The 24907-nt window shown below is 36.0% G+C and overlaps 1 protein-coding gene across 2 annotated transcripts in view; it reads left to right on the top strand.

Moving 5' to 3' along the window:
• Window positions 1-24907, top strand: part of SLC30A7 (solute carrier family 30 member 7) — an 85852-nt gene that overhangs the window by 3015 nt on the left and 57930 nt on the right. The window contains exons 3-4 of one of the 2 annotated variants that reach the window (XM_069090518.1): window positions 19774-19887; window positions 24427-24514. In XM_069090518.1, the coding sequence (XP_068946619.1) occupies window positions 19774-19887; window positions 24427-24514 (202 nt within the window). The remainder of the gene's footprint in view (window positions 1-19773; window positions 19888-24426; window positions 24515-24907) is intronic. The other variant, XM_069090520.1, reaches the window with a different exon arrangement.

Below are 24907 nucleotides of genomic sequence, written 5' to 3'. Positions count from 1 at the left end.
CTTCTGCCCCCTTATCTCCCCTCCCCCCAAGCTCTTTGAGGGCAGAATCGTTTTGTGGTCTTGCAGGAGATTCTTATAGTACCTAGGATGCTTCTCTTGGTTATATTGTATTGCTTAATGATTTATTGCTGTGGGGTGGTATAGTGGAAAGAGCATTGGATTTACAGGGGACTTGAGTTTGGATCCTACCTTCACTACTATTACCTGTGTGATCCTAGGCAAAGGAACTTGGCCTCTCTGCTCTCAGTTCCTTCAGCTATAAATGGAATTGGACTAGACGTCTAAGGGCCCTTCCGCTTTTAAATCCTATTACAGTATAACCGGTGTTTCCTAGATAGTCTGATAAGTTATGGTTATGCAGCATGAAGACCTCATTGTTATGGTATGGTTTTCTTATAGCATGCATTTTGGCTTTATTCTGCTGCCTTTATAAAATTCTAGAATATAGTGGATAGAAAGGAATTGGAATCTAGACACCAGGGTTTGAATCCTTGTCACTGATACTTCTTAATTGTGTGAGTCTCCCCCAGGCAAATGATTTAATCTCTCTGATCCTCAGTTTCCTTATCTGAAAATTAGGGATAATAATACTTGTACTATAGTTCTTGTAGCATGGATAAGAGCCAATTTCAGAGGCCAGAAGACTTTAAAGTCTCACCTGTGATTCTCGCTTGGCTGTGTGATGCTGGGGCTAGTCTTTTAAAGGCTCGTTGTCCCCAGGCAATTCTCCCAGATTCCAGTTGCTGAGCACCTGCCAGTCTGCTTTAGGGTAGAACAAAGGCATTTTCCTTAATGGTAGCCACTTATGCCAATAAAGTTGCAACTCAGGAGAACAAACAAATCCAAAAAAACTACTTGGACTGGCTACCTCACAGAGTATAGTGTGGAAAGAATTTTCAAACTTTGAAGTACTGTATAGATGTGAGCTGTTACTACTGTTACAGAAACACAAAACTCCACATAGCAACAGTTTTGTGTAATGGAAAAAATATTAGATTTTGAGTGAAAACAAGCCTTGGCTGTTGAAGGGCCTGAAGTGCATGCTATAGGAGGATTTGTTGAAGAAACTGGGAATGTTTAGCCTAGGAAGTAGAATGGTCAAGGGGAATATTATTGCTGTCTTAGAGTTTTGAGGAACTGTCACATATTAGAGGGATTAAATTTTGTTCAATTTGATTTCAGAGAACAGAATTAAGAGCAAAAGTTTCAAAGAGGCCGATTTAGGCTTGATGTAAATAACAGTTTAGTAACAATTATAGCCGTGTAATGAGGTACCTCAGGAAGTGATATGTCCCCCTTCTTCCCTCTCTCACCCCCGCTGGAGGTCTTCCAGCAGAGGCAGGGTGTTAACTTATTGGTTATGTTGGGGGAATAAGATAGGAGTTAAAGATATGAGTTAATCAAGCAGTGAACCAATCAGTAAACATTGATGAAGCTTCTGTTATGTGCCAGGCACTGTGCTAAGCACTGGGAATGTAAAGTGAGGCAAATGACAGGCTCTATCCTCAGGGAGCTCACTATCTAATGAGGGAAACAACCAACAAGTAAAGAAATACAAATTAGCTCTGTACAGGATATGTAGGAAGAGATGCCGAGAGGAAAGCCACTAGAACTAAGAGGCGTTGGAAAAGGCTTCCTTTAGAAGATGGGATTTTAGTTGGGACTTAAAGGATGCCAGTGAGGTTAGTAGGCAGAGATGAGGAAAGAGAACATTGTAGGCATGGGAGACACCCAGAAACAATGTCAGAGCTGAGAGAGGAGTCTCTTGTTTGTGGAGCAGCAAGGAGGCCAGTGTTATTGTAGTCAACTCTGAAATTCTGTGATTTTAATTTCATTTCTGACACCAATTGTATTACTTTGTACAAGTCATTTAACCTGAACCTTACTTTCTTTGTCTATGAAATGGGATTTTTAATCCTGGCTTTATAGGGTTGTTTTGAATATTTCATTGAAATAATAAATGAAAGAAAAACATTTATTAAATACTTAGAATTTTCCAGACACAGTGATAAACAGTGGGGATGAAAACAGGAAAAAGAAAGCCTCTGCCCTTGAGGAGTTCATATTTTAACAGAGAAGAGATAGGGAGGACCAAGGAGGGATGTTTTTGCCTTTGAAATCACATGGTTGTAGAGCCACAGAACATTTGAATGACACGTCCTTTTCTGGAATGGCAGTGTTGATTTGATTTCTGTTCCCCTGGGTTAGTGGTGGAAAATGGGGAGGTGATTGGGAATGGCATGGCATGAAGGTGTTCAGAGAGCAGCAGCATGGTAGCTCTGGACTGATTTGTTCTAGAGAGCTCTCCCCAATCAGGAGAGGAGCTCAAGAGTTTGGTCAGAGCACAAAGATGGATACAAAGCTTTGTAACCTCATAAACTTAATATTTTGTTGTCATAATGAAGGCCCATAGAAGCAGTGCTGATTTTCTCTGATAGCAGCACATGTCAACATCTTTCTCTGATTTTTGTCCATAGTCAAGCTATAAGAGAGGGTGAAAAAAACCAACAACTTAATTGTGTGATATTTTGGAATAGAGATGGAGAAAAGAGATAAGAGGAGACCTGTGGCTGAACTTTTTACAATTTGTTTTTTGCAGTATGATCAAACAGTGATAACTCTTTACCTCCCTTCCCCTCAAACATTCTAACTACTCCTATTAGAAAAGCTCACCTAACTTCTAAACTATTTACACAGACATGCACATAGACACACACATACACACAGTAGTAGAGAAAGGGTGAGGTTAATATGGATATGATCACTTTCTCCTTTAACATTTTGGCCTAAAAAGATTTTTTTTTTTGGCCTTTTGGAGGGCAATTAGGGTTAAGTAACTTGCCCAAGGTTATATGGCTAGTTTTTTGTGTGTGTGTGGGTGTTAAGCGTCTGAGGCTGGAACTGAACTAGGGTCCTCCTGACTCCAGGGCCAGCACTTTTACTCACTGCGCCACCTAGCCGCCCCAAAAGATTTTTTTTAAATTGTCTAATTCAGTAAGGAAATCTGGGTATTGATGTAGTTTCATTGCTGTGTAATATTTACATATTCATTGGTAGAAAATAATGAGTAATACTTTCAGTGATGCAAAATTTATTTAAATTTAAGTACATTAAGACTCAGCCTTGATCCTAGTTCAAGACCTCGTCACTTCTTGCCTGGGCTATTCCAATAGCCTTTAATTAGTTTCTCTGCCTCAAATTTCTCCCTATGCCGCTTTATCTACCATTCAGCTGCCCAGGTGATTTTCTTAGTGTAGTTTTGACCATGCCATCTTCCACACTCACTAAATTCCAGTGGTGCCCTGTTATTACCAGGATCAAATATAAAGTCCTTTCTTTGGCATTTAAAGCGCTTTATAATCCGACTGCTTATTTTATTACACATAACTTCCCTCCATTCACTTGTTAGATATACTGGTCTAATGACTTCCTTAAAATATGATACTCCATCTCTCATCACCATATCTTATCACTAGTTTTCTCCCATGCTTGGAATGTTCTTTTTCTTTACCTCTGCCTCATTTCCCTGGTTTTCTTAAAGATTCATTTCAAAATCCAGCTTCTACTGGAGACTCTCCTGGGCTTGTGAGCTGCTAATACTTTCTCCTCTGATATTCCTATCTATATATATTATATATATATAATATGTATATATTATATTCTTAGTTATTTACATGTTATCTCTTCTAATGTAAAGTTAATTCCTGGTGGCAGAGGATTGTTTTTTAACCTTTCTTTGTACCCCCAGTATTCAGCACAGTACCTGGAGCATAGTGAATGCTTTAATAAATGCATGTTGATTAATTGTCTGACTAAAAGACATGACTCCCTTAGACATTGTGGACCTAATATAATTTTCTAAAGGTGAGCTGTTTTACTTTATAAAAGTTTGCAAAGGTAGGTGGAAGCTAGTTGTGTTTGACCTTAAATCCTAGGCCAAGAAGTTTGAATTTTTTCCTGTGTAAGCAGCAAAGGTAGAACCACTGAAGGTTTTTGAATAAGACAAGGAAGATTATTTTGTAGCGCTTTGGAGTATAGATTAGCCAGGGGAAATGATTAAAAGTAGGGAGATCAGTTAGGAAGTTATTACAGTAGTTTGGGTGAGAGGGGATGAGAATCTGAATTAGCATGATGGTTTACATGAATCAAAAGAAGGGAACCAATAGCAGAGATGTTATGGAGGTATATTAGACAAGAATTGGCAACTGAGTAGATATAGGGAGCTGAGGGAGAGGGAAGAGTTAAGGATGACTCTGAGATTATATACTTGGGTAATAAACTTAACAAATAATAATATTCTATTCAGTTAATTACTTATAAATTTTAAATACCCCAGTAAACTTTTTATATAGTTTTCCTACATGCTGAGTTCAAATTTTGAAAATCCTGTCTATCTAGATTTCTGATTTCCTTCCCAGAACTTTCCATAATTAAATGTTTATAGAGTGCATTCCCTTTACAGATGTTTTAATGCACTTTATAAAACAGTGGTTTTAAAGGAAAAAAATCATTAAACAATAAAGCTATTTCTATAATATTTAAAATAAGCCTGTTCTATTTGTCGTGATTTATTGAAATATGATTTGGATCGGAAAGTAAAGAACATTAATTCTTTTTGCATTGTCATTTGTAACATTATTTCTTTCTTTAAAAAAATATTTTAAATTAAATTTTATTTTACTTTCAGTTCCTAAGGTTCTCTTTCCCACTTTCCCCTTCCTTACCCATTGAGAAGTCAAGAAAAACAAAACCTGCTACAAATATATATATATGGTGGATAATTAATAGTAACTGAGGAAACAATCCGAACTATACTATTTGTTAGCAAAATAGGCACAATAAATGGGTCAGTAGACTCTCTGGTCAGTCCAAAGACCCTGAATGTAGAGCGAGACAAATTTTTATGTATTGAAATCAATCAAATAAGACAAATTAAAAGAAAACAGGTAAAAGGTACAAAATTAGGTAATCTGATTTCTAATTGGAGGAAAGTTTGGGGACTTTCTAGGTTGGCAGGGGGAGAGCAAACAGGTATAGTTCCTTGGAATTAGAAAAAGAATTGTAAGATCCTACAAGCCTTTCTGTACTCAGTCAAAAGAACATGGACACAAACAATAACTGATTGACCAGTAGGGGACCAGTTTTCAGATAAGACATTGGTTGCTTGAGATTTGTAATTGTGAGAGAACTCATTACATCAGTCTTTCCATCTGACTGCTTTCCTGGTCAGCATAATCTAGGTCCGTAGTTAAGGCTCTTTAAGCAACAGGTAAAGGTGATCCAGCTTCCCAGCCATACAGGATTAGGTTCAAACAATGCAATAAACTTTTCTCACTATTCTTGCAGTTGAATAAAATTTTTTCACAAGACAGAAATTGGACTAGACCAATAATTGAATAGGAAGATACCTGAGCTAGCCCCAGAATTGAATCACAAGATAGAGTCAGTATGGTTCGTCCAATTCCCACAGTTCCCTCTTTTGATTCATGGGAGAGGGACCGGCCAACTTCCCCCATGATGGGTCACTTACCTTTAAGCCAAATTTATAAGGTGTGTCATATATTCATAATTAAAATTATGTAATTCTAGTTACATATCAAAGTATTTAGAGGGCTTACTTTATTACCAAGTTATTTATTACCAAGTTATTATCCTAGTAACCCACTCCCAATGACCTAATCACATTTTGTCTTGAGTCTTAGATGTCCCATGAAATATCTTCTCTTGGTCATTGGCAGCTCTGAAGGGGGTTCAGCTTCTCCAGTTCTAAATCACTTCTAGAGATTCCTAGGTAATTCTGCTAAAATCTGCTACTAACACGACTTAATGCAGTGTAGTGTAATTTCTTAAATCTTATTTTCCAATAAGTAGTTCATATGGTGAAAACCAGTACAAGCCTTATGGAGCTAATCCTATTAACAGCAGTTATGAGAACATCAAATTGGGAACCCGTAATTCACCTGAGACTTTAGAGAATTTCAGTTTTTATAGACTACTTACTGTTTTTTTTAATTTTTTGATTTTTTTGCTTTTTGGAGGGCAATTGGGGTTAAGTGACTTACCCAAGGTCACACGGCTAATTTTTGTGTTAAGTGTCTGAGGCTGGATCTGAACCCAGGTCCTCCTGACTCCCAGGGCTGGTGCTCTATTCACTGTGCCGCCTAGCCGCCCCCTACTTACTGTTTTGATCTTTGCCTAAACTTTGTGCCTGATATAAAAATCTTTTTTAAAAAATGCTGTAAAATGTTCTTCTTTTAAAATTATCAGATACTTTAAAAATGAGACAATAATTTCACTTCCTTTACAATTTTCAATGCGATTTTAGATGTAAAATCTTTAATCCACTTTTGAGAAGTTATTACTATGAATTTCCCTACTAGACATATTTGGAAGTCAATCATATACATGTGTATATAGTTCTTTGAGAAAACAGTCTAATCCTATTCCTTTCTCAAAATTTACTATTTCATTTAGTTAGAAAACTTTTATATTATAGCTTTGTCTTATTACTTTGTCTAATTCCTTTTAGGAGGATGTCATCCCTGTATTACAATTTGAACACAGATACAGATTAAAATTGTAAGATTTTTTCATACTTGCATATTATTATAGTAACTCTGAGATGTTCCAGTATCGATCTATTTAGTATTGTACTACAAAATTTCTGCTGCTCAGCCGCCCTGATTATAGAAATTTAATATGAAAGGAAAAGAAGGGATATATAGTTATAACAGTGTCAAGATTTGTCCCCTCAAGGGCATAGACTGATCTGACATATATTGTAATAGGGGGAAAATTCCTTTATCTCTATTTGATTTCAGATACAAGTCATATCTGATAGCCAGTCTTGTAGTCACAGGTTATCAAAAGGCAGGCTCAGGATTAACTAGATGTGGACTTTTCCTCTTCAGAAGGGAAATAGCACAATGAGGAAAGTCAGTCCAGAGGCTCCAGCCTCAGGCCATGCTAAGGAAGTCCCTTCAACTTTTCTCAGGGACAGACATCCACTTGTAGCAGTTCTCAGACTGCAATACATGCCTCTTTGTACTTTTGGCTTCAAGATAATTCAGACAACCATTCCTGTAATCAAAACTGAAAACAATAGTAAATTATAGTCCCAAGAGTTTGTACCTTAAAAAGTACAGTTTCACTAACATAGGATAGAATTTGACTATTATTAATTTTCTCATGTTTCCTAAGTAGTTACATTTCATTTATCCTTTACTCTTAAATTAAAACCACATTCTGAGATTTCAGACATGAAGCAGATACTTAATGGTTGCCTTAATGTATGAGTTACATCTTTACACCACTCTACATTTTTATAAGTTTTATAATTGTTAGCCAAACATTTTCAAATGAAAATTTACTTAGGCATGTTGTCACTTATCTATATCCTAAGTTTTTTTGCTTACTTCATTTTGCATCAGTTCATACAAGTCTTCTGAGGTTTTTCTGAAACCATCCCCTTCATGATTTCTTACAGCAAAATATATTTTATCAAATTCTGGTATCAAATAACTTGTTCAACTATATCCCAATTGATGGGTAATCCCTTAATCTCCAACTCTTAAATTCCAACTTTGTCACCACAAAAAGAGTTGATAGAAAGTTTTAAAAACAAACAACTCATGGGTTCTTTTCCTCTTTCTTGGATCTTTTTGGTATATAGATCTAGTAGCAATATTTCTGGGCAAAGGATATGCACAGTTGAATCATTTTTAGGAGGCATATTTCCAAATTTCTTACCAGAATGACTGGACCAGTTCATAGTTTCACCAACCATATATTAATGTTTCTGTTTTCCCACATCCCTTCCATCATTTTCCTTTTTTGTTAACTTTGCCAGTCTCATAGGTGTGGTGTTTTAATGTGCATTTTTCTAATTATTAGTGATTTAGAGCATTTATATGACTATTGATCCCTGGATTTTTTCCTCTAAAACTGCCCGTTCATATCTTTTGACCACTCATCAATTGGGAAATGGTTCTTATTCTTATAAATTTGACTCAGTTCACTATGTATCTTAGAAAGGAAACCTGGTCAGAGAAACTTGCTGCAAAGATTTCCCTGAATTTCCTGCTTTTCTTCTCATTTTAGCCACACTGATTTTGTTTTGTGCAAAAACATTTTAATTTTATGTAATCAAATCTGTCCATTTTACCTGCTCTGAACCTTTGTCTCTTTTTTGGTTATGAATTCTTCCCCTGTTTACATATCTGACAGGTAATTTCTTTCTTGTGCTCTGCTTTTCTTATTTTACCCTTCATGTCTAAATCATGTGTCCATCTGGAGCTTGTCTTGATATACATTATGAGATGTTCTGTATCTGGTTTCTGCCAGACTACTTTCCAGTTTTTTCAGCAGTTTTTATTGAATAGAGTGTTCTTGCCCTAATAAGTGGCATCTTTGGATTTATCAAATACTAAACTACTATGCTCATTTGGTTCTCTGTTGTATACCTCATCTGTTACAGTGGTTATCCCTTCTGTATCTAACCTAGTACTAAATTGTGTTGTTGTTTTTTTGGTTTTTTGTTTTTTTTGTTTTTTGGAGGGAAATTGGGGGTTAAGTAACTTGCCCAAGGTTACACAGCTAGTCTTTTTTTGTGTGTGGGTATTGTGTCTGAGGCTGGAACCGAACTCCGGTCCTCCTGACTCCGGGCCAGCACTTTACTCACTACACCACCTAGCTGCCCCAATGTGTTGTTGTTTACAGCTTTGTAGTATAGCTCCAGATATGATACTGGTAGCCTTCCTTCCTTCCTTCCCACTTTTTTTTTTCTTTTTGGAAGGGGGAAGGCAGATCAATTGGTAAGTGACTTGCTCAAGGTCATACAGTTAGTAAGTGTTAAGTGTCTGAGGCCAGATTTGAACTCAGGTCCTCCTGACTCTAGAACTGGTGCTCTATTCACTGTGTCACCTAGCTGCCCCTACCACTTTATTTTTTATTGTTTCCCTTGATATTGTTGAGCTCTTGGTTCTCCAGATTAATTTTAGTATTATTTTTTCTGGCTCTATAAAACAATCCTTTGGTAGTTTGATTGGTATGGCACTGAATAAGTAAATTAATTTATGTACTAAATTGTTATATTTATTATACTGGGTCAGTCTATCCATGAGCAATTTGCATTTCTCCTATTATTTAGATATCTTTATTTGTGTGACGAGTGTTTTATAATTGTGTTCGTATAGTTCCTATGTGTATCTTGGCAGATAGACTGCAAGTATTTTATATTGTCTGTAGTTATATTTTAAATGGAATTTCTCTTTTCTCTTCGTGCTAGATTTTATTAGTAATATACAGAAATGCTGATGGTTTGTGTGAGTTTATTTTAAATCCTGCAATGTTGCTGAAGTTGATTATTTAGTTTTTTAAATGAATCTATAGGATTTTCTAAGTAAGCAACTTTATCTGCAAAAAGTGATAATTTTGTTTGCTCTTAGCTTATACTCATTCCTTCAATTTCTTTTTCTTGTGTTATTGCTATAGCCTAGCATTTCTAGCACAGTATTGAATAGTAATGATGATAATGTATATAACATTCTGTTTCAGAAGGAAATTTATCCAATATCCACACCATAACTATACTAACATAGTTTAAATGATGATACAGCATCAGTGATATATAACTTTAGGGATGGTAAGACATCAAGTCAGTCTTCTTCACGTGAAGGGGTTTGAAATATGGTTTTAAGTAGGAAACCAGGAGAGGGTGATTCTCAAGTTTGATCAGCCATGTTTGAATAATTTCCAAACTAGGATATCATACTGATAAGTGAAACTCATGTATCACAAGGTAGGAAGAATGCAATGCTATTTTGTTTAGGCTGAATGATTGGATCTTTCTTCCCTTCCTTCTTCCTTTCCTTCTTTCTTCTTTCTTCCAGTCTTCTCTACTTCTTCCTTCTCTTCTTCCTTTCCTCTCTTCATCTTACCTTCCCTAATTCTTATATTTATACATCACAGTCATTCCCTACCCTCCTTTCTGACAAAGAAAAACAGTTAAGTAAAATATCTGATACAGACATGATATCTGACAGTATAATAAATGATTGGATTTTCAGGTAGAATCACACTTCAAAGAACATTGGTATTGCCATGCCAAATCCAGACTTTGTTTAAATGTACTCATATTGCTACAACATATGGGAAGTTATTTTGTTTTTGTATCTTTACACAAAACATTTTTTGGATACTATATTTATAAGTTGTAACAAATTGAAGAGACAAGGAGTGTGGTACAAAAGGAATGCTTAAAGCTGCCCTGGATAAAAGGGTAAATACTGTCACGTTCATTTTTTAGTATAACTGCACATGCATGTAGTATAAAAGATTCTTAATGATATTGGAGACATTTTCCAAAATCCTATGTGTACCATATTGCAAGAGGCTGTTAGGTGGTTCATTGGTACTGGGCCTGGAGTCAGGAAGACTCATCTTCATGAATTCAGATCTCAGTGATCTGTTACTTACTAGCTCTGTGACCCTGGGCAAGTCACTTCACCTCTTTGCTTCAGTTTCCTCATCTGTAAAATGAGTTGTAGAAGGAAATGACAAACCATTTCAATCTCTTTGCCAAACAACCCCAAATAGGATCATGAAGAGTTTATACCTGAACAACAAAAACCCATGTTGCTGATCTGGGGGTAGAAGTTTGGTTTTTCAGTGACAGTATAAAGTAGGCCACTTGGTTTATTGTGGTTTATAAGGAAAGAAATTAAAAGGGCCAGTGTCTGGTCCAATAGTTCAGATTACATTGTGAATGAATTATCTTGTTAAAGGATCGATCCAGTTAATTTTCAATACCTTCAGATTCATGGTGCCTTTCATATTCTTTGGACATTTATCTTGGAACTTTGGACCTGTTCCTAGGATGACAGAGCTGATTTAGGAAGAGGTACCTTCCAGGTTGTAGGGATCCTAGCTCTTTGCAATAGGGAATGTGGAGACTTTTGGTTTTGGGATTTTCTAGATATATTCCTAAGGCACAAGTTGCCAAAAATTTGGCCTGTCCCAGGCACACCAGGATGTCTGGTCACTTTATTTCAAGGATTTCTGTAGTCTTTTAAAAGTGTTAGACCCAAAACTCCACCATCCCCTCCTTGTGATGTCAAAATGAGGAGAACTCATGGAAAACTGATGAACAACTCTTAAGTTGTGTAAAGAACTAGGGAGGAGATGCATACTAAAAATTTAAGAAGGGGAATGAAGGAATTTGCTTGTCTCGGTTGACATTTGATGCAGTGGGGTTTTGGTGGCTACTGATTTGAGTATTAATGAAAATCAGATTAGGTGCCATCTACTATGTTCCATGTGTTGATTTATGTAAATCGGAATACTTCAGATCTCTGCTGCCTGGGTCCCATCTCTCCTTTGTTACATATTATTTTGAAGTTACTGTTAATTATCCTGAAGAATATAATTTTATCCAAGCCCCTCCAAATTTTATGTGGAAATAGCCTCTTAAGGAAATGGCTGTTATTAAAGGTAGTCTTTGAATCTAAGAATTGGAAGGCTAAGCCATACCTGATTTCCTTCTGTGACATCTTCAGTGAGTCATTATCTAGGCTCTACTTAAAGACCTGCTTGGAGGGACAGCTTATTACTTTCCAAGGCAGCCCACTCCCATTTTTGCTTATCCCTAATTGTGAAGAAATTATTAGTTGTGTGCATCTTATATCTTCCTATTTCTTTTTTTATAAGCTCCTTAACAGTAAGGACTATGTCATTCATTGTTTCTCCTAACTCCTAGAATTTAGTAACCTTGTATTTAGCTGGTTCTTAATAAATTTGGATTCTGTAGTATGATGGTTCTAGGAATTTAGAGAAGTGAGAAATTATGACTTGAGGTGAATCATTAAACATTTATTAAGTACCTGTTATGTGCCAGTCACTGTGCTAAGCACAGGGAAGACAAAGAAATGCAAAAACCAACCTCTCCTCTAACAAAACTCTCAGTCTCAGTGGGAGAGGCAATATCCAAACAACTGTGTGCAAACATGATATGTGCAGGATAAATTGGGGGCAGTATCAGAGGAAAAGCGCGAAGATTAGGGAGAACTGGGAAAGGATTCTTGCAGAAGGTAGGACTTTAGCTGAGACTTGAATAAGTCCAGGGAAGCCAGGAGGCAGAGATGAGGAAGAAGAGAGTTCAAGGCATGGGGGACAGCCAGTGAAAATGCCTGGTGAGGAGATGGATTGTCATCAGCAAGGAGGCTGGTGTCACTGGATTAATTTAGTATGGGAGAGAGATGATAGAGACAGTAATAAGGTGTAGGAAGACTATAAAGGGGACAGATTATGAAGAACTTTATAAGCCAAATGGAGGATTTTATTTTTGATACTGGAGGTAATAAATAAGGAGCCATTAGAGTTTATTGAATGTGGGTGGGGGTGGGGAGATATGATGGGGTCAGACCTTAACTTTAGAAAAATCATTTTGAGCTGAATGGAGGATGGTCTGGAGTGCATAGAGGCTTGAGGCAAGGAGACTAACCAGTAGATGTTTGCAGTATTCCAGGCATGAGGTGATAATGGCCTGTACCAGGGTGGTAGCACTGTCAGAATAGAGAAAAGAATCTCTAGGAGAGATGTTGCAAAAGAAGAACTGATAGGACTTGACCACTGACTGAATATCAGAAATGAGAGAGAATGAATCCTTAAAAGGGTTCCAAGCCTGGTGACCAGGAAGATGCTGGTACTCTCGACAGTATCAGTTTTGGACATAGTGAGTTTAAGATGTCTGTGAGACATCCAGTCATGTTTTCTGTAACCACTATCAGTAATTTGGTAAATTAATAATTAATCTTTGCTTTACCTTACATCAGTATCTATCACTCATTCTTTGAAAACTGTGTTAGATGAAACTATTATTGAAGACACTTCTCCAGGAATAACAAAAGTGCAGTAGCATGTACCATTATAGGGGGGATAGAATAATCTAAGTGTCTATTGCAGTATTATTTTTCATGTGCTATATGTTTAAAAAAAAAACCAAGCAATTCTAAAAATAAATTGTTTGGTTACGTTATTATTTTATCAACTCAACTTGCTTAGTTTTGAAATATGGATTTCATCCAAAAATAGCCACCTTTACCGGGATCATGTATGTAATATGGCAATAAAGAGACCTGAAATAAGCCTAGAGGAGACCTGCTTCTGAATGACACTTCATGACAATATATTATAAATATAAAATTACTTGTTTAGCCTTTTCTTCAATTTGTTACTCTAGAATTATCCTGATTTAGCACTTTTTTTTTCTTGAGACATAATTTATCCTAACCATTAAAAAAATCACCTAATCCACACACACAAACGAAATCTTTCCACATAACATAGCTACCCATGTAAGGGTATGTGTATGATGGAAAGTAAACACTTCTTTCTTCATATACTTCTTTTCTCTTTGTTATTGAATAATGGTTATTTCATTGATTAATGTGGTCAAGATTTATAGAATTGAAACTTCAGGTCCTGTTAGAGGAGTAGAGTATGGACTTCAAGCTAGATTTAATTGATTTTGAATAACATCTTTTTTTTTCTAATTTAATTTTTTTTATTTTAAATTTATGGAACAAAACAAGCATTTCTATAATAGTATACTAAACCACAAATCTATTATGTACAACTTGTTATTCCTTTTAAATATATAATAAAGTTATCTTTTTTTCTTCCCTCCTTTTGGACTTAATCAAAAGCCTCCTAGAAATGGCTAAATAGAAATGACATAAATAGGTAAATATATGTAAACTTATTCTCTGCATACTTCTATTTATCAATTTTTTCCAGATGCAGATATCATCTTTCTTCATATATCCTTTATTTTTAATTTACACATTTATAATAGTCAAAATGACTTATTCACTCATTCTTAAAATAATATTGCTATTACTATATACAATGTTATCTTGGTTCTGCTCATTTTGCTCTTCATTATTTCGTGCAAGGCTTTCCTTGTTTTTCCTAAAATCATTGAGCTCATAATTTCTTATAGCATACGTAGTAGTATTCCATCACAATCATATACCACAGCTTGTTCAGCCATTCTCTAATTGATGGACTTCCCTGCAATTTCCAGTTCTTTGCCACCACAAAGAACTGGAATATAAACTGCTATAAACATCCTAATCATATTCAAAGTTATAATTGCTATTTGTGAATTTCCCTCCATCTTATTTTTACTATTTTTCTTCGTCTCTCCCTCCACCTCATCCCTGCTACCTAATAACCGCCCCCACCCCAGTTTTAATCTATATGCCCCTCTAAAAGTCTCTTCCCCTCTCTGATCCTGTCTCCCATTTCCTTAAAAATAATTTTGGATATGGGAGGGTTTGTGTGTGATATAAAAATTAGTGAATTGTTTGTGGATTTAGGTTGATATTCTAATTTCTCAATTACATAATCATTTTGTACTTTTTAAACCTGAAAAACAAATCTGAAAGTTTTGGTTTCTGGGTCATTATGGAGACCTGTATAGTCTTTATTGAAAGATCTTCTTCACATTTTACTCATTCTTAGTGAAATAAAATACATTTTCAAAATGCATGGTGAGATTTTTCAGTGATTTAAATTTATCATGTGCTATTCATGATGGTCATCATGAGACAACCCAATTCTCAGCGAGAATTACTTCCAGAGTTCAAATAGGTAAATTTATGCATTCTTTTCTAAACTCTAGAGAATTTAATAAATTATGGTTGCAGAGCCCTAGCTGTAGCACCCCCTAGTGACCTGAGAGTTAATGTGCCTTGAGACGTGCTTAATTTATCCTCCCCTGAGTATGTCTCTTTCTGTGACAATTTAATTGAATTAGGATACAGTCAACATTAGTTTATTCTGAGACTAATTACGGTATCTAGTTTATTGATCATTTAGGCCTTTTGCTTCCTTTTCTGCTTTTTCTTCACAATAGCATTGTTGCATTTTCACCAAAGGGATGAAAGGTAATGGAAGAAAAAGTTTTCAGTAATATTATTGTTAATGCACTATTTTAAAATTTATGGAAAGAGAAATATTATTGTTGTTCAGTCATGTCTGACACTTAATGATCCCATGTGGAGTTTTCTTGGCAAAGATGTTGGAGTGGTTTGCCATTTCCTTTTCCAACTCATTTTACAGATGAGGAACTGAGGCAAACAAGGTGAAGGGACTTGCCCAGGCTCACACAGCTCATAAGTGTCTGAGGCTGTATTTAAATTCCCCAAGATGAGTCTTCCTGACTCCAGGCCTGGAGCTCTATCCACTGCACCACCTAGGAGCCCCAAGAGGAATGTTATTATTCATCTTCTTTTCTTTCACAGAATACGTACCAGATGACAATAACAGCACCCACTTTCCAGGGTTTTTCTGAGGATCAAATGAGATACTACTTGTAAAATGCTTAGCACGATGCTTGGCATGTAACATGTGCTATATAAATGCTTATTCCCATCCCCCTTCTCCCTGTTTGAGTATAGAGAGACTTGAGTCAGGGAGACCAATTAGCAGATTGTTGAAATAGTCTAGAAGAGAGGTGCTGAGGGCCTGAACTAAGGTGGTGGCCGCTTGAGTACAAAGAAGGGGTTAGCTGTAAGAGATGTTGTAAAGGTAGAAAGGGCAACATTTGACAACTGGTTAGATATGTGGAGTAAGGAAGAGTAAGAGCTTGAGGGTAATACCTCAGTTATAAACCTGGTAGACTAGAAGAATGGTAGTCCTTTGACAGAAATTGGTAAATACTGGTAGAAAAATGGATTGGGGGAGAAGAGAAAATGAGTTTTATATTAAACATAACTGAGTTTGAGATGGGCTCTGGGAGACCCAGCTTAATATATCTAATAGGCAGTTGATGGTATGGGTTTGGAGCTTGAGAGAATCTGGGACTGAATAGAGAGATCTGTGAGTCATATGCATAGAGATGGTAATTAAGCCCATGGGAGCAAAGGAGGTAATCCAAAAAGAATATTTAGAGAGAAGACAACTCATTACAAAGCCTTGGGATACACCTATAGTTCGGAGAAATGAATGTTTTAAGAGTAGCTTCAGTGTTAGGATGAAATGAGGCATTTGCAAGTCACTGAATATTCAAGAAAGACATAGTGGCAGTTAGCTTCTCTGAATGTAGCCCTTCTTATCTTCATCTGGAAATGGATCTGGTCAGTAAGCTATCAGGATATGATACAGCTAGGTGGCACAGTGGATAGAACGCTGGACCTGGAATCAGGAAGATTTGAGTTCAAAGACAGCCTTAGACATTTACTAATTGTATGACCCTGAATAAGTCACTTAACCTCTGTTTGCCTCAGTTTCCTCAGCTATAAAATGGGGACAATAACAGCACCTACCAGAGGAAATTGTGAGGATCAAATGAGATAATATTTGTAAAAAGCACTTAGCACAGTGCCTGGCACAAAGTAGGTCCTATAGAAATACTTATTTTCTCCCTCCTTCCCACCATATCAGTGATAGGCATGATGATACAGCAAACCAGACTCTGGAAAAACAAAAGAGAGAATCTCCAGGGGAAAGGGGGCTAGTCAGTAGTATCAGATGCTACAGAAGGGTCAAGGTTGTGGACTGAGTGATAAGGCATACTTTTAAGTGAGTTGAAATACCAGTGGATTGGGAAAGGAGTGGATTCCTGAGTATAAAACAAGACCCCCAAGGTAGCCTATTCCATGTTGATGTTCCTGTGTATTTATACTAAAAAAAAATACTTAAGTGATTGGTATGGTAACCTTACTGTAATATAAACATTGCTATACAAAAATGAAAATGGTCTCAGTTCAATTTAATCAGCAAGCATTTATTAAGCATCTACCACCTGCCAGGGCTAGGCACTAGGGATAAAAATATAATGGGGGAAAAACTGATCTTGTATCTCAAGGAACTTACATCCTAATGGAAGACACAGCAACTATTTTTAATAATTTTAAACTATTAGTTATTTAAATTTAAAGCTTAAAACTGTTGTAAGGCTCATGAGACACATACAAACACGATATAAAGAAAATGAATAGGAAGAAATGCATAGTATTTTAACTACAAGATATTTTAGAAGGAAGGGCACTAGCAGTTGGGGGATATCAGGAAAGATTTCATTTAGAAAGTGGCATGTGAACTATGTTCTGTAGGAAGAGGAATTTTTTGAGGTGGATGTGAGGAGTGAGTACAGTTCAAGCACTGAGGACAGAGAAAGGAGAATGGATGTAGAGTGTAAAGAACACAGAGAAGGCCAGTTTGATGAGATCACAGAATGTGGGAAGGGCAGTAATGCACAATGAGGTTGGACAGATAGGTTGGGTCCAAGTTAATGAAGAGCTTTACTAAACATAGGAGTTTATAGTTTATTGTAGAGATAATAGGAGAGTAACATGGTCATATCTGTACTTAAGGAAGGAAAATCATTTTAGTAGCATTGTGAAGGAGATTGTTGTTTGTCCTTCATTCTCAGAGGACCATGACATCAGAGAAGTGATGCCATGACATGCAAGTGAATTGGATTTAAGTGAGGGAGTGCTGTGCAAAAGTCACCAGCCTCACTTTTTCCTCCAGAGTCATCTGGCTCTAGTGACCAGATTTAGATAAGGACTACTGGAGATGTCCCTGGATGTAGTAGGAGACCTTGGCCTTTTTTAAGCTAAGGTCTTTAACAGGTCTCAGTTTAACTGAAGCAATGTCCATTCAGTGATTAAGGCTAGGTAAGAAGTGAGGCAGAGAATGGCTTCTATTAACCTTTTTTTTTTTTTAAATCAGTCTGACAGGGGAAGACCCTCAGGTTTCTGACCAAAACAGAAACAATTGCTATATACATTCACTCTAAGCCAATCAGGGCTCAAACAATGATCTGGGGGATTTTGCCTGGGACCTATTGTTGAACAGTGAGAGCCAGAGTTATTTGGCCCTGTAGAGGAATGTCAGGAAGTTGGACACTTGTAGATGATACTGAGATCCAGTGGGTGACATCCTCATATGTAGCTGAGGTAGAATACAGGAATAGGTCGTAGGGTTTAAGGAGACTGAGGATCCAAGAGGTGAGAGAGTTTGAGGGATCATCAGTGTGAGTAAGGTGTTGAACTCCTTGATTCAGCATGTATTTATTATGTTCCTGTTGTATGCTTTGACACTGAGGAGCCAAGCATTTGGATTCATTCAGCTTGGGGGAAAACATGTTTATAGTTAAGTGTATGTAAAATACATATTATCAATAAAAAGGATTTTTTTAGAGAAGAGAGAACCTAACCCTCAAGGGATCACAAAGAGCTTCTTGTTAGAAGTGGCAGCTGAAATGTACTTTGAAAGAATTGTGGGGTTTTTGGAGAGCGGTCCAGGCATAAGGGAAAGCCTGTACAAAGGAATGAAGGTGGTAGATGGAATGGCATGTGCAGGAACAGTGAGTAAACAGCATGTGCAGGAACAGTGAGTAAATGGCATGTGAAGGAACAGTGAGTAGGGCAGTTTGGGTGAAACAGAAGTTTATAAAGAATAACACAGAGTTTATCAGGTCAGTCTGGCAAGAGGTTAGAGCCAGATTGTGAACTGATTTAAATGCCAGGCAGAGGAGTTTGTATCCTAGGAACAACAGGAAGCATCTTGAGCAAGGGAGTGGCTGTCAGTGTGCTTTTGGAATGATGAAAGATTATCTGGCATCAGTGTGAAAGGTGGATTGAAGGGGCATGAGACTAGAGGCAGAGAGAGATGTGGTTCAGGTGAAGTGGGGAGGGCCCTGACATAGGGTAGTAGCTACATAAATAGAACGAGTGGAAAGGTTCTAAAGATGTGGAGGTACAGTCTCCAGGACTATAATTGATTGGATATGAAAGGTATGAAGAGAAGAAAGAGTGGAGCATGACGTAGATAGAGGTTTTGAATCTGGGTGACTAGAAGGGTAGTAGTGCTTTTAACACAAATAGGGAGCTATAAAAGGAGTGGATTTTTGGGGGGGAGGTGAGTTCTGTTTTAGTCACATTGAGCTTCAAATACCTAGTAGGTGCATGATGTAAAATTGGAGCTCACAAGAAAGGTGACGTCTAGATCTGGAGATATGGGAGTCATCTACATAAAACTGAACTTATGAAAATTTAAGACATCATCTAGGAATACAGAGAGAAGAAGACCCAGGACAAACCTGAATTACATCCACACATAAGAGATGACAAATTCTGCAAAGGAAACTGAAGGAATGAGGTCAGATGAGTTAGATGAAGAACCAGGAACACTTAATGTCAGCAAAATCCTGGGAGTGTAGAGCAGTGGTGTCAGACACATGGCATGTGATCCACAATATTTGCACGAAGGCCGAACTAGATTGAAATATAAGGAAAATATTAAAACTGAGTCATGTGGACGTAGGAATTCCTACATATGGTGTGGTGACCCTCATTTCTATTTGAGTTTAATACCACTCATATCTATCTAGGAAGAGGGAATGATCAAATCAGAAGATATAGAGAGATTTAGAAAGATGAAGACTAAGAAAAATCTTTTGGATTTAGCATTTAGAAGGTCATTGGAGAGAGAGAGAGAATTTTGGTGTCTAAAGCCAGATTGCAAGAGGTTGATGCCCAAGTAACATTAAGTTATTAATTAGTTTAGAAATATGTTTGAAAGTATTATATAGTTTAATATCCCTTTTTTATATGTGAAATTGTGTCCTTTATGTTTTTTTGTTGGCTTTTTAAGAATGGACGTTCCTCATGGATTGTTACAAGATTGATATTTTTCAGGATAATTAGGGTGCTAAATATTTGGTTATAATTATGAATTAATGAGTGTGTTTTTTTCTCCCAGTTTAGGTTTGATTTCCGATTCTTTTCATATGTTCTTCGACAGCACTGCTATCTTGGCTGGACTGGCAGCTTCTGTAATTTCAAAATGGAGAGATAATGATGCTTTTTCCTATGGGTAAGAGACATTTATTTCACAAAATCTTAATAGTATATTGGGTGAAAAATATAAACAGGTGGAGAACATTAACCTTGTATTTAAACTACTTAAAAAAGCCAAACTTTTTTCTTAAGTGTGAAGAAGTTTTTTTGTGACAATGGTGAGATAGATAGAGCCTTGAATTTGTAGTTAAGGTTTGAAGCTTACCTCAGACATTAACGTGCTGTGACCTCATTTACTCTCTCAAGCCTCTGCTTCTCTGTCATATTTAATAAAATGTGGATTAAAATACTTGTACAACTACCTCATGGGGTGATTGTCAGTAGAGCCATTTTGTAAAATTTAAACCACATGAAGAAAAATGAGTTTTTGTTTTCTTGTTTGTAGCATGATGAGGGGCATGTAGGTGGCACAATGGGACTGCCGGCCCTGGAGTTAGGAGGACCTGAGTTCACATGTGGCCTCAGACATGTATTAGGTGTATGACTCTGGGCAAATCTCTTAACCCTAATTGCTTCAGTTTCCTCATCTATAAAATGAGCTGGAGAAGGAAATGGCAAACCATTCCAGTCTCTTTGCCATGAAAATCCCGGATGAACTGAAACACCTCAACAAAAACAACAGCATGATGATAATGTAGTTAGAGTCATTGTATTACAGAGAAGATGGAGACTTATGTTCCTTATTTAGATATATATTTATATATTTTGTGACCATGATTAATATGCAGATTATTGTATTTTTTTTTTAAAAGATGAACTTGATTGTTTTGCTTTGTCCAAGGCACTATGCTAAGTGATCTGGTCTCCAGCCGAACTGTATTCTTTGAGACAAATAGTAACTCTCATTTATGTAATACATTAGAATTTACAAAATACTATTTAACTTTCCTTTGATTCATTCTTTGTAATTCATTCATTTATTCTACAAACATGTTCTTTTAAATTATCATGGATGGTGGAGTTACTGTGTGTTTCTATCAGTGCTTTGACATATGTCATGGCTGTAGTTCAAGTCTCTCCTTATAATTAAGTTTTGCAAATGTAAAAGATGAAATAAAAAGCAAATTGTTTATATTATTGTGATTAGTACATACGGTAAAACCCACTTTGCTTAGAATATGAAGAACTATAAAATTTAAATAATCAAAATATTTTATGTACTACCAGAGTATAATTAATATTCATAATAATTTTGAGCCTCAGATACTGCAAGATCATAAAATGCCTTCTGAATTATTTAATAATGATTGAATTTTGTTCAGTATAGTTTTATTGCTACACATTTTTCCTACTTGAAAATCAGCAATCTGTGTATTTTATGTTTGGTGATTTGAGTCTCCAGTTCTCCTGTATAAAAGGAGTTTACAATACCTTTAATTATAACATTTTGGAAAACAACTATTAAGTTTTTCAACATTTTTATTTGTAAATTAAACTGTTCATCAAGTGTTTGTGTTGGTGTGTGTGTGTGTATGATTTTTTTTCTGTATAAAACATCTTTTATTTGTAGAACCATTGATTTCCTTTTGAATCCATGGTCAATGCATGATATTTTCACTGATAGTTTTTGGCATGTTTAGTTAGTAGAGCAAGTTATAATTGTTGATGTTAGCCAACATTTTATATTTGCAATGGGTTTATATACCGTGTTCACTTATGCAGGAGTTGCCTTAATGTAATGATTATAGTTGTATTTGGGGGGGTGAAGTAAAGTTGGTGTAAAGAGAGTGATCATAAAAACTGGGGACAGATGATGGGTTGAGTTGAATCAGCGGTAAACAGGTAAGCATCACCTGATGGTTTGTCACTGGATAAGCTGATTCTTTTACCATCCCCATCTTCATTTCCTTCTCTCTCAGGAAAGGGAATAAAAAGGGGAAACTTCTGGTACAACACTGAAGTACTGCTTGCAGTAGCCAATGTAGCTATTATTGGTCATAGGAATATTTTTAGATTTTGGCACCTGTGACAACTGAGCTGAATGCCAGACCCCATGGTCAGCCATTAAGCCTTTGAGGAAATTCCAAAATACTTGGGGATAGGGAGATTCTGGAGAGAGCTACAGTAAAGGAAGGAGAGAAGTGATGAACAAATTCAATATTTATTTATTTAATAGTCATGAACCATTATATTTTAACTTATGAGACTGGATAAAAAGTGTATGTGATAAGCAGCAGAATCATAGACTCTTTTAAGAGTTGGAGATTACCTCATAAGTCACCTAGCATCACTTCTACCTAAATAAGAATTTATTCTACAGTATTCCTGGCAAGTAGTCTTCTAGCCTTTCCTTTAAAGGCCTTTACTGAGGGCTAAGGAAGCAGCCCATTTCAGCACTGACTAGTTCTAAATTTTCTTTATATCATGCTTAAATTTGCCTCTTTGCAGATTCCATAATACTTTTATTTCTGGTTCTGTGCTCTGGGGCCAAACAGGACAATTCTAATCCTTCTTTTGCATGATAGCCTTTCAAGTACTTTGAAGACAGCTACTATGCTTCTCCTAATACGGCTTTTAACACACTCAGTTCTTTCAACTGAGTCTCATAAGGCATGTACCTGAGACCCTTCACCATCCTTATTATCTTTTTCTGTATACTCTCTGGAGTATCTGATCAATACCTTTTGCAAAAGATGGTACTTAGAACTGAACCCAGTACTCCCAAGGTGGTTTGACCAGGGCAGGATATAGAGTTGCTCACATCTTATTTCTGCCTTTCTTAATGGAACCAAAGAGCATGGGGGCTTGTTTTGGGCAACTATTTGACAGTATTAACTTTCAGTCCACTGAAGTCCCCAACTCTTACTGCTCTCTTGACATTCAAGCTCTTCTATAGCATCTTTAGGAAGTTGGGGTTTTTTTATGCAAGTTTTAAGACTTTAAATTTATTTCTAAGAAATAGAATCTTTTTAGACTGACTCAACATTAGTTTATCAAGACCTTTTTGTATCTTGAATCAATTGTCTAACACATTAGCTCTCCTTCCCAGAATTGAATGATCTACAAACTGAGAAGCTTAACTATCAGTCATTCAGAGTATAATTGTGGTGTATCTGTACTTTCCCTTGTACACATAAATGTGCTTTTTCTATTATTATTGGAAAGCTTGAAAACCAGTAAGGATCTTCTGAAAGAAAATCCATCAGTAAATACATGAATTATACTTTTTGATGTCTTATAAGTAAGAGCTTTTGTAAGAGAAATACATTTTATTTTTAGTTCATATATACCAGGGAACTAGGGGTATACAAATATTAACCTTATATACTACCCAGCAAGGCTAATCAAAGCAAATGTAATTAAGCTAACAATTAGCTGTTAGAAAAGTATATTCATGTAGTCACTAGACTTTCTTCCCTTGAAATCCAGTGGGTTCTTTACAGAGCAACTAGAATGCATTTTGGTTTAGGTTCCTTTGTTTTGTATTGTCATTTTATTTCCTTTAAATGCGTTTCGTGATTATATTTAAAACATAAAACCTGTAAATACTACTAAATGTTGGTGTCTCATATGACTATGGACATGCACATTATTTCTTTGTGCAGACCTAATGAATGTGTTGGAACACACTTCACATTAGGACAAGACCAAGTACAACTAAGTGATTGAAATTTAAAATATTATGCTCTAGTTGTAATGTTTTGCCTTTTACTTTACTTTAATCAAAAAGTTCTATAAGCCAGCAATTTTTATGTCTCCTAATATGGTTTGGTAGCTAGACTGATTACTTAAGCTTCAGCACCCTTTGAAAATGTATGAAAGTTAAATTAAAATTGTGACTAATAACTTCAGCTTAGCAGAATAAACATAAAAGGAAAAATAAGATCTTTCCCTCCCCCTAGTACTTTACTTTGATAGGAATCTAAAAGTTTCAGAAATCTACAGAAAAATCACTTTTATTTAACAAAAAATGTTCCAGTTGAAAAGCTAGAATTGGTTTAAAAAATGAAGGTTTTGAAAAATCTTTATTAGGTTGTCTGGCAGTAGTAATGGAAATATAAATGTCAGATTGCTTCTGTAATAATCTTTGAAATTGAATCAATTCTTTTTCTTTAGCCCAAAGTTACACTTTATGTAACTTAAGTGTAGAATGGCAGAAATTGTAAGCAATTCTTTAAAAAATGAAAAGGTGTAATTTACTGAACGCTTTCCCCATTGACCTTTTTTTCCCCACCCTTTCTTTTGACCATCTGACACACCTTCTGGCTCTGAATTTATCTCTCTGATTTAGTGATTGTGAGACAATTTTAGATTTGCATGTCTGTCTAAGGGTTTTCCAAGTTGATTTTCTCTAATAAGTACTTTCCAATTGTTCCTTAGTACTCTGTGTTTGGTATAGTATTTAACTGTTAATCATAGCTTTTTAAAATCAGAATTAACATCACTCCCATGCCCTCCTCCCTACCATTCCTCCATTCATACCATTTTTACTTATAGATTCTTGGAACATTTTTGGAAGTATACAACTATGCAGTGTAGATTAAAACCTTTGAAAAAATGTGAATTTATTATATGCCTTTGAAGTTAATAATTCAATTGTTTGGTCATTCCCCAGGTATGTTAGAGCGGAAGTTCTGGCTGGTTTTGTAAATGGCCTATTTTTGATCTTCACTGCCTTTTTTATTTTCTCTGAAGGTGTTGAGGTACAGTATAATAGAATCAGTAAATCTTTTTTTTCTCAAATGTGACTTTTCATTTCTAGGCATATTGTATTAGAGCTATTTTTTATTCTTTCAGCAATGCAGTAAGCATTTATTGAAGGATTCTCACTGATAACCGATATGTTAAATACTATAAAAAGAAATGTTAGCAGGAGAACAAAGACACTAACTCTGCATTGGAGTTTATAATTTACCTTCTCTAATGAGATAGGCCATTATTTGAAACAACTTGAAAACAAACAAAAAAATGCATGATAATGCAGTATGAACTATGTACAAAATGTTGAGAAAATACCAAGTTAATGATCCAGTTAGTGTGCGGTTAATGAGGAAATACTTCATATACCAAGATTAATCCTGACCTAGGTTGCAAAT

This window comes from Petaurus breviceps, unplaced genomic scaffold (genome assembly GCF_028583685.1).
Source record: "Petaurus breviceps papuanus isolate PSGF00001 unplaced genomic scaffold, PetGlider_PUasm1.0 186, whole genome shotgun sequence".
Lineage (NCBI taxonomy): Eukaryota > Metazoa > Chordata > Mammalia > Diprotodontia > Petauridae > Petaurus > Petaurus breviceps.
The sequence above is the reverse complement of the archived record's forward strand: the minus strand, read 5'-3'. Positions and strand labels throughout refer to the sequence as shown.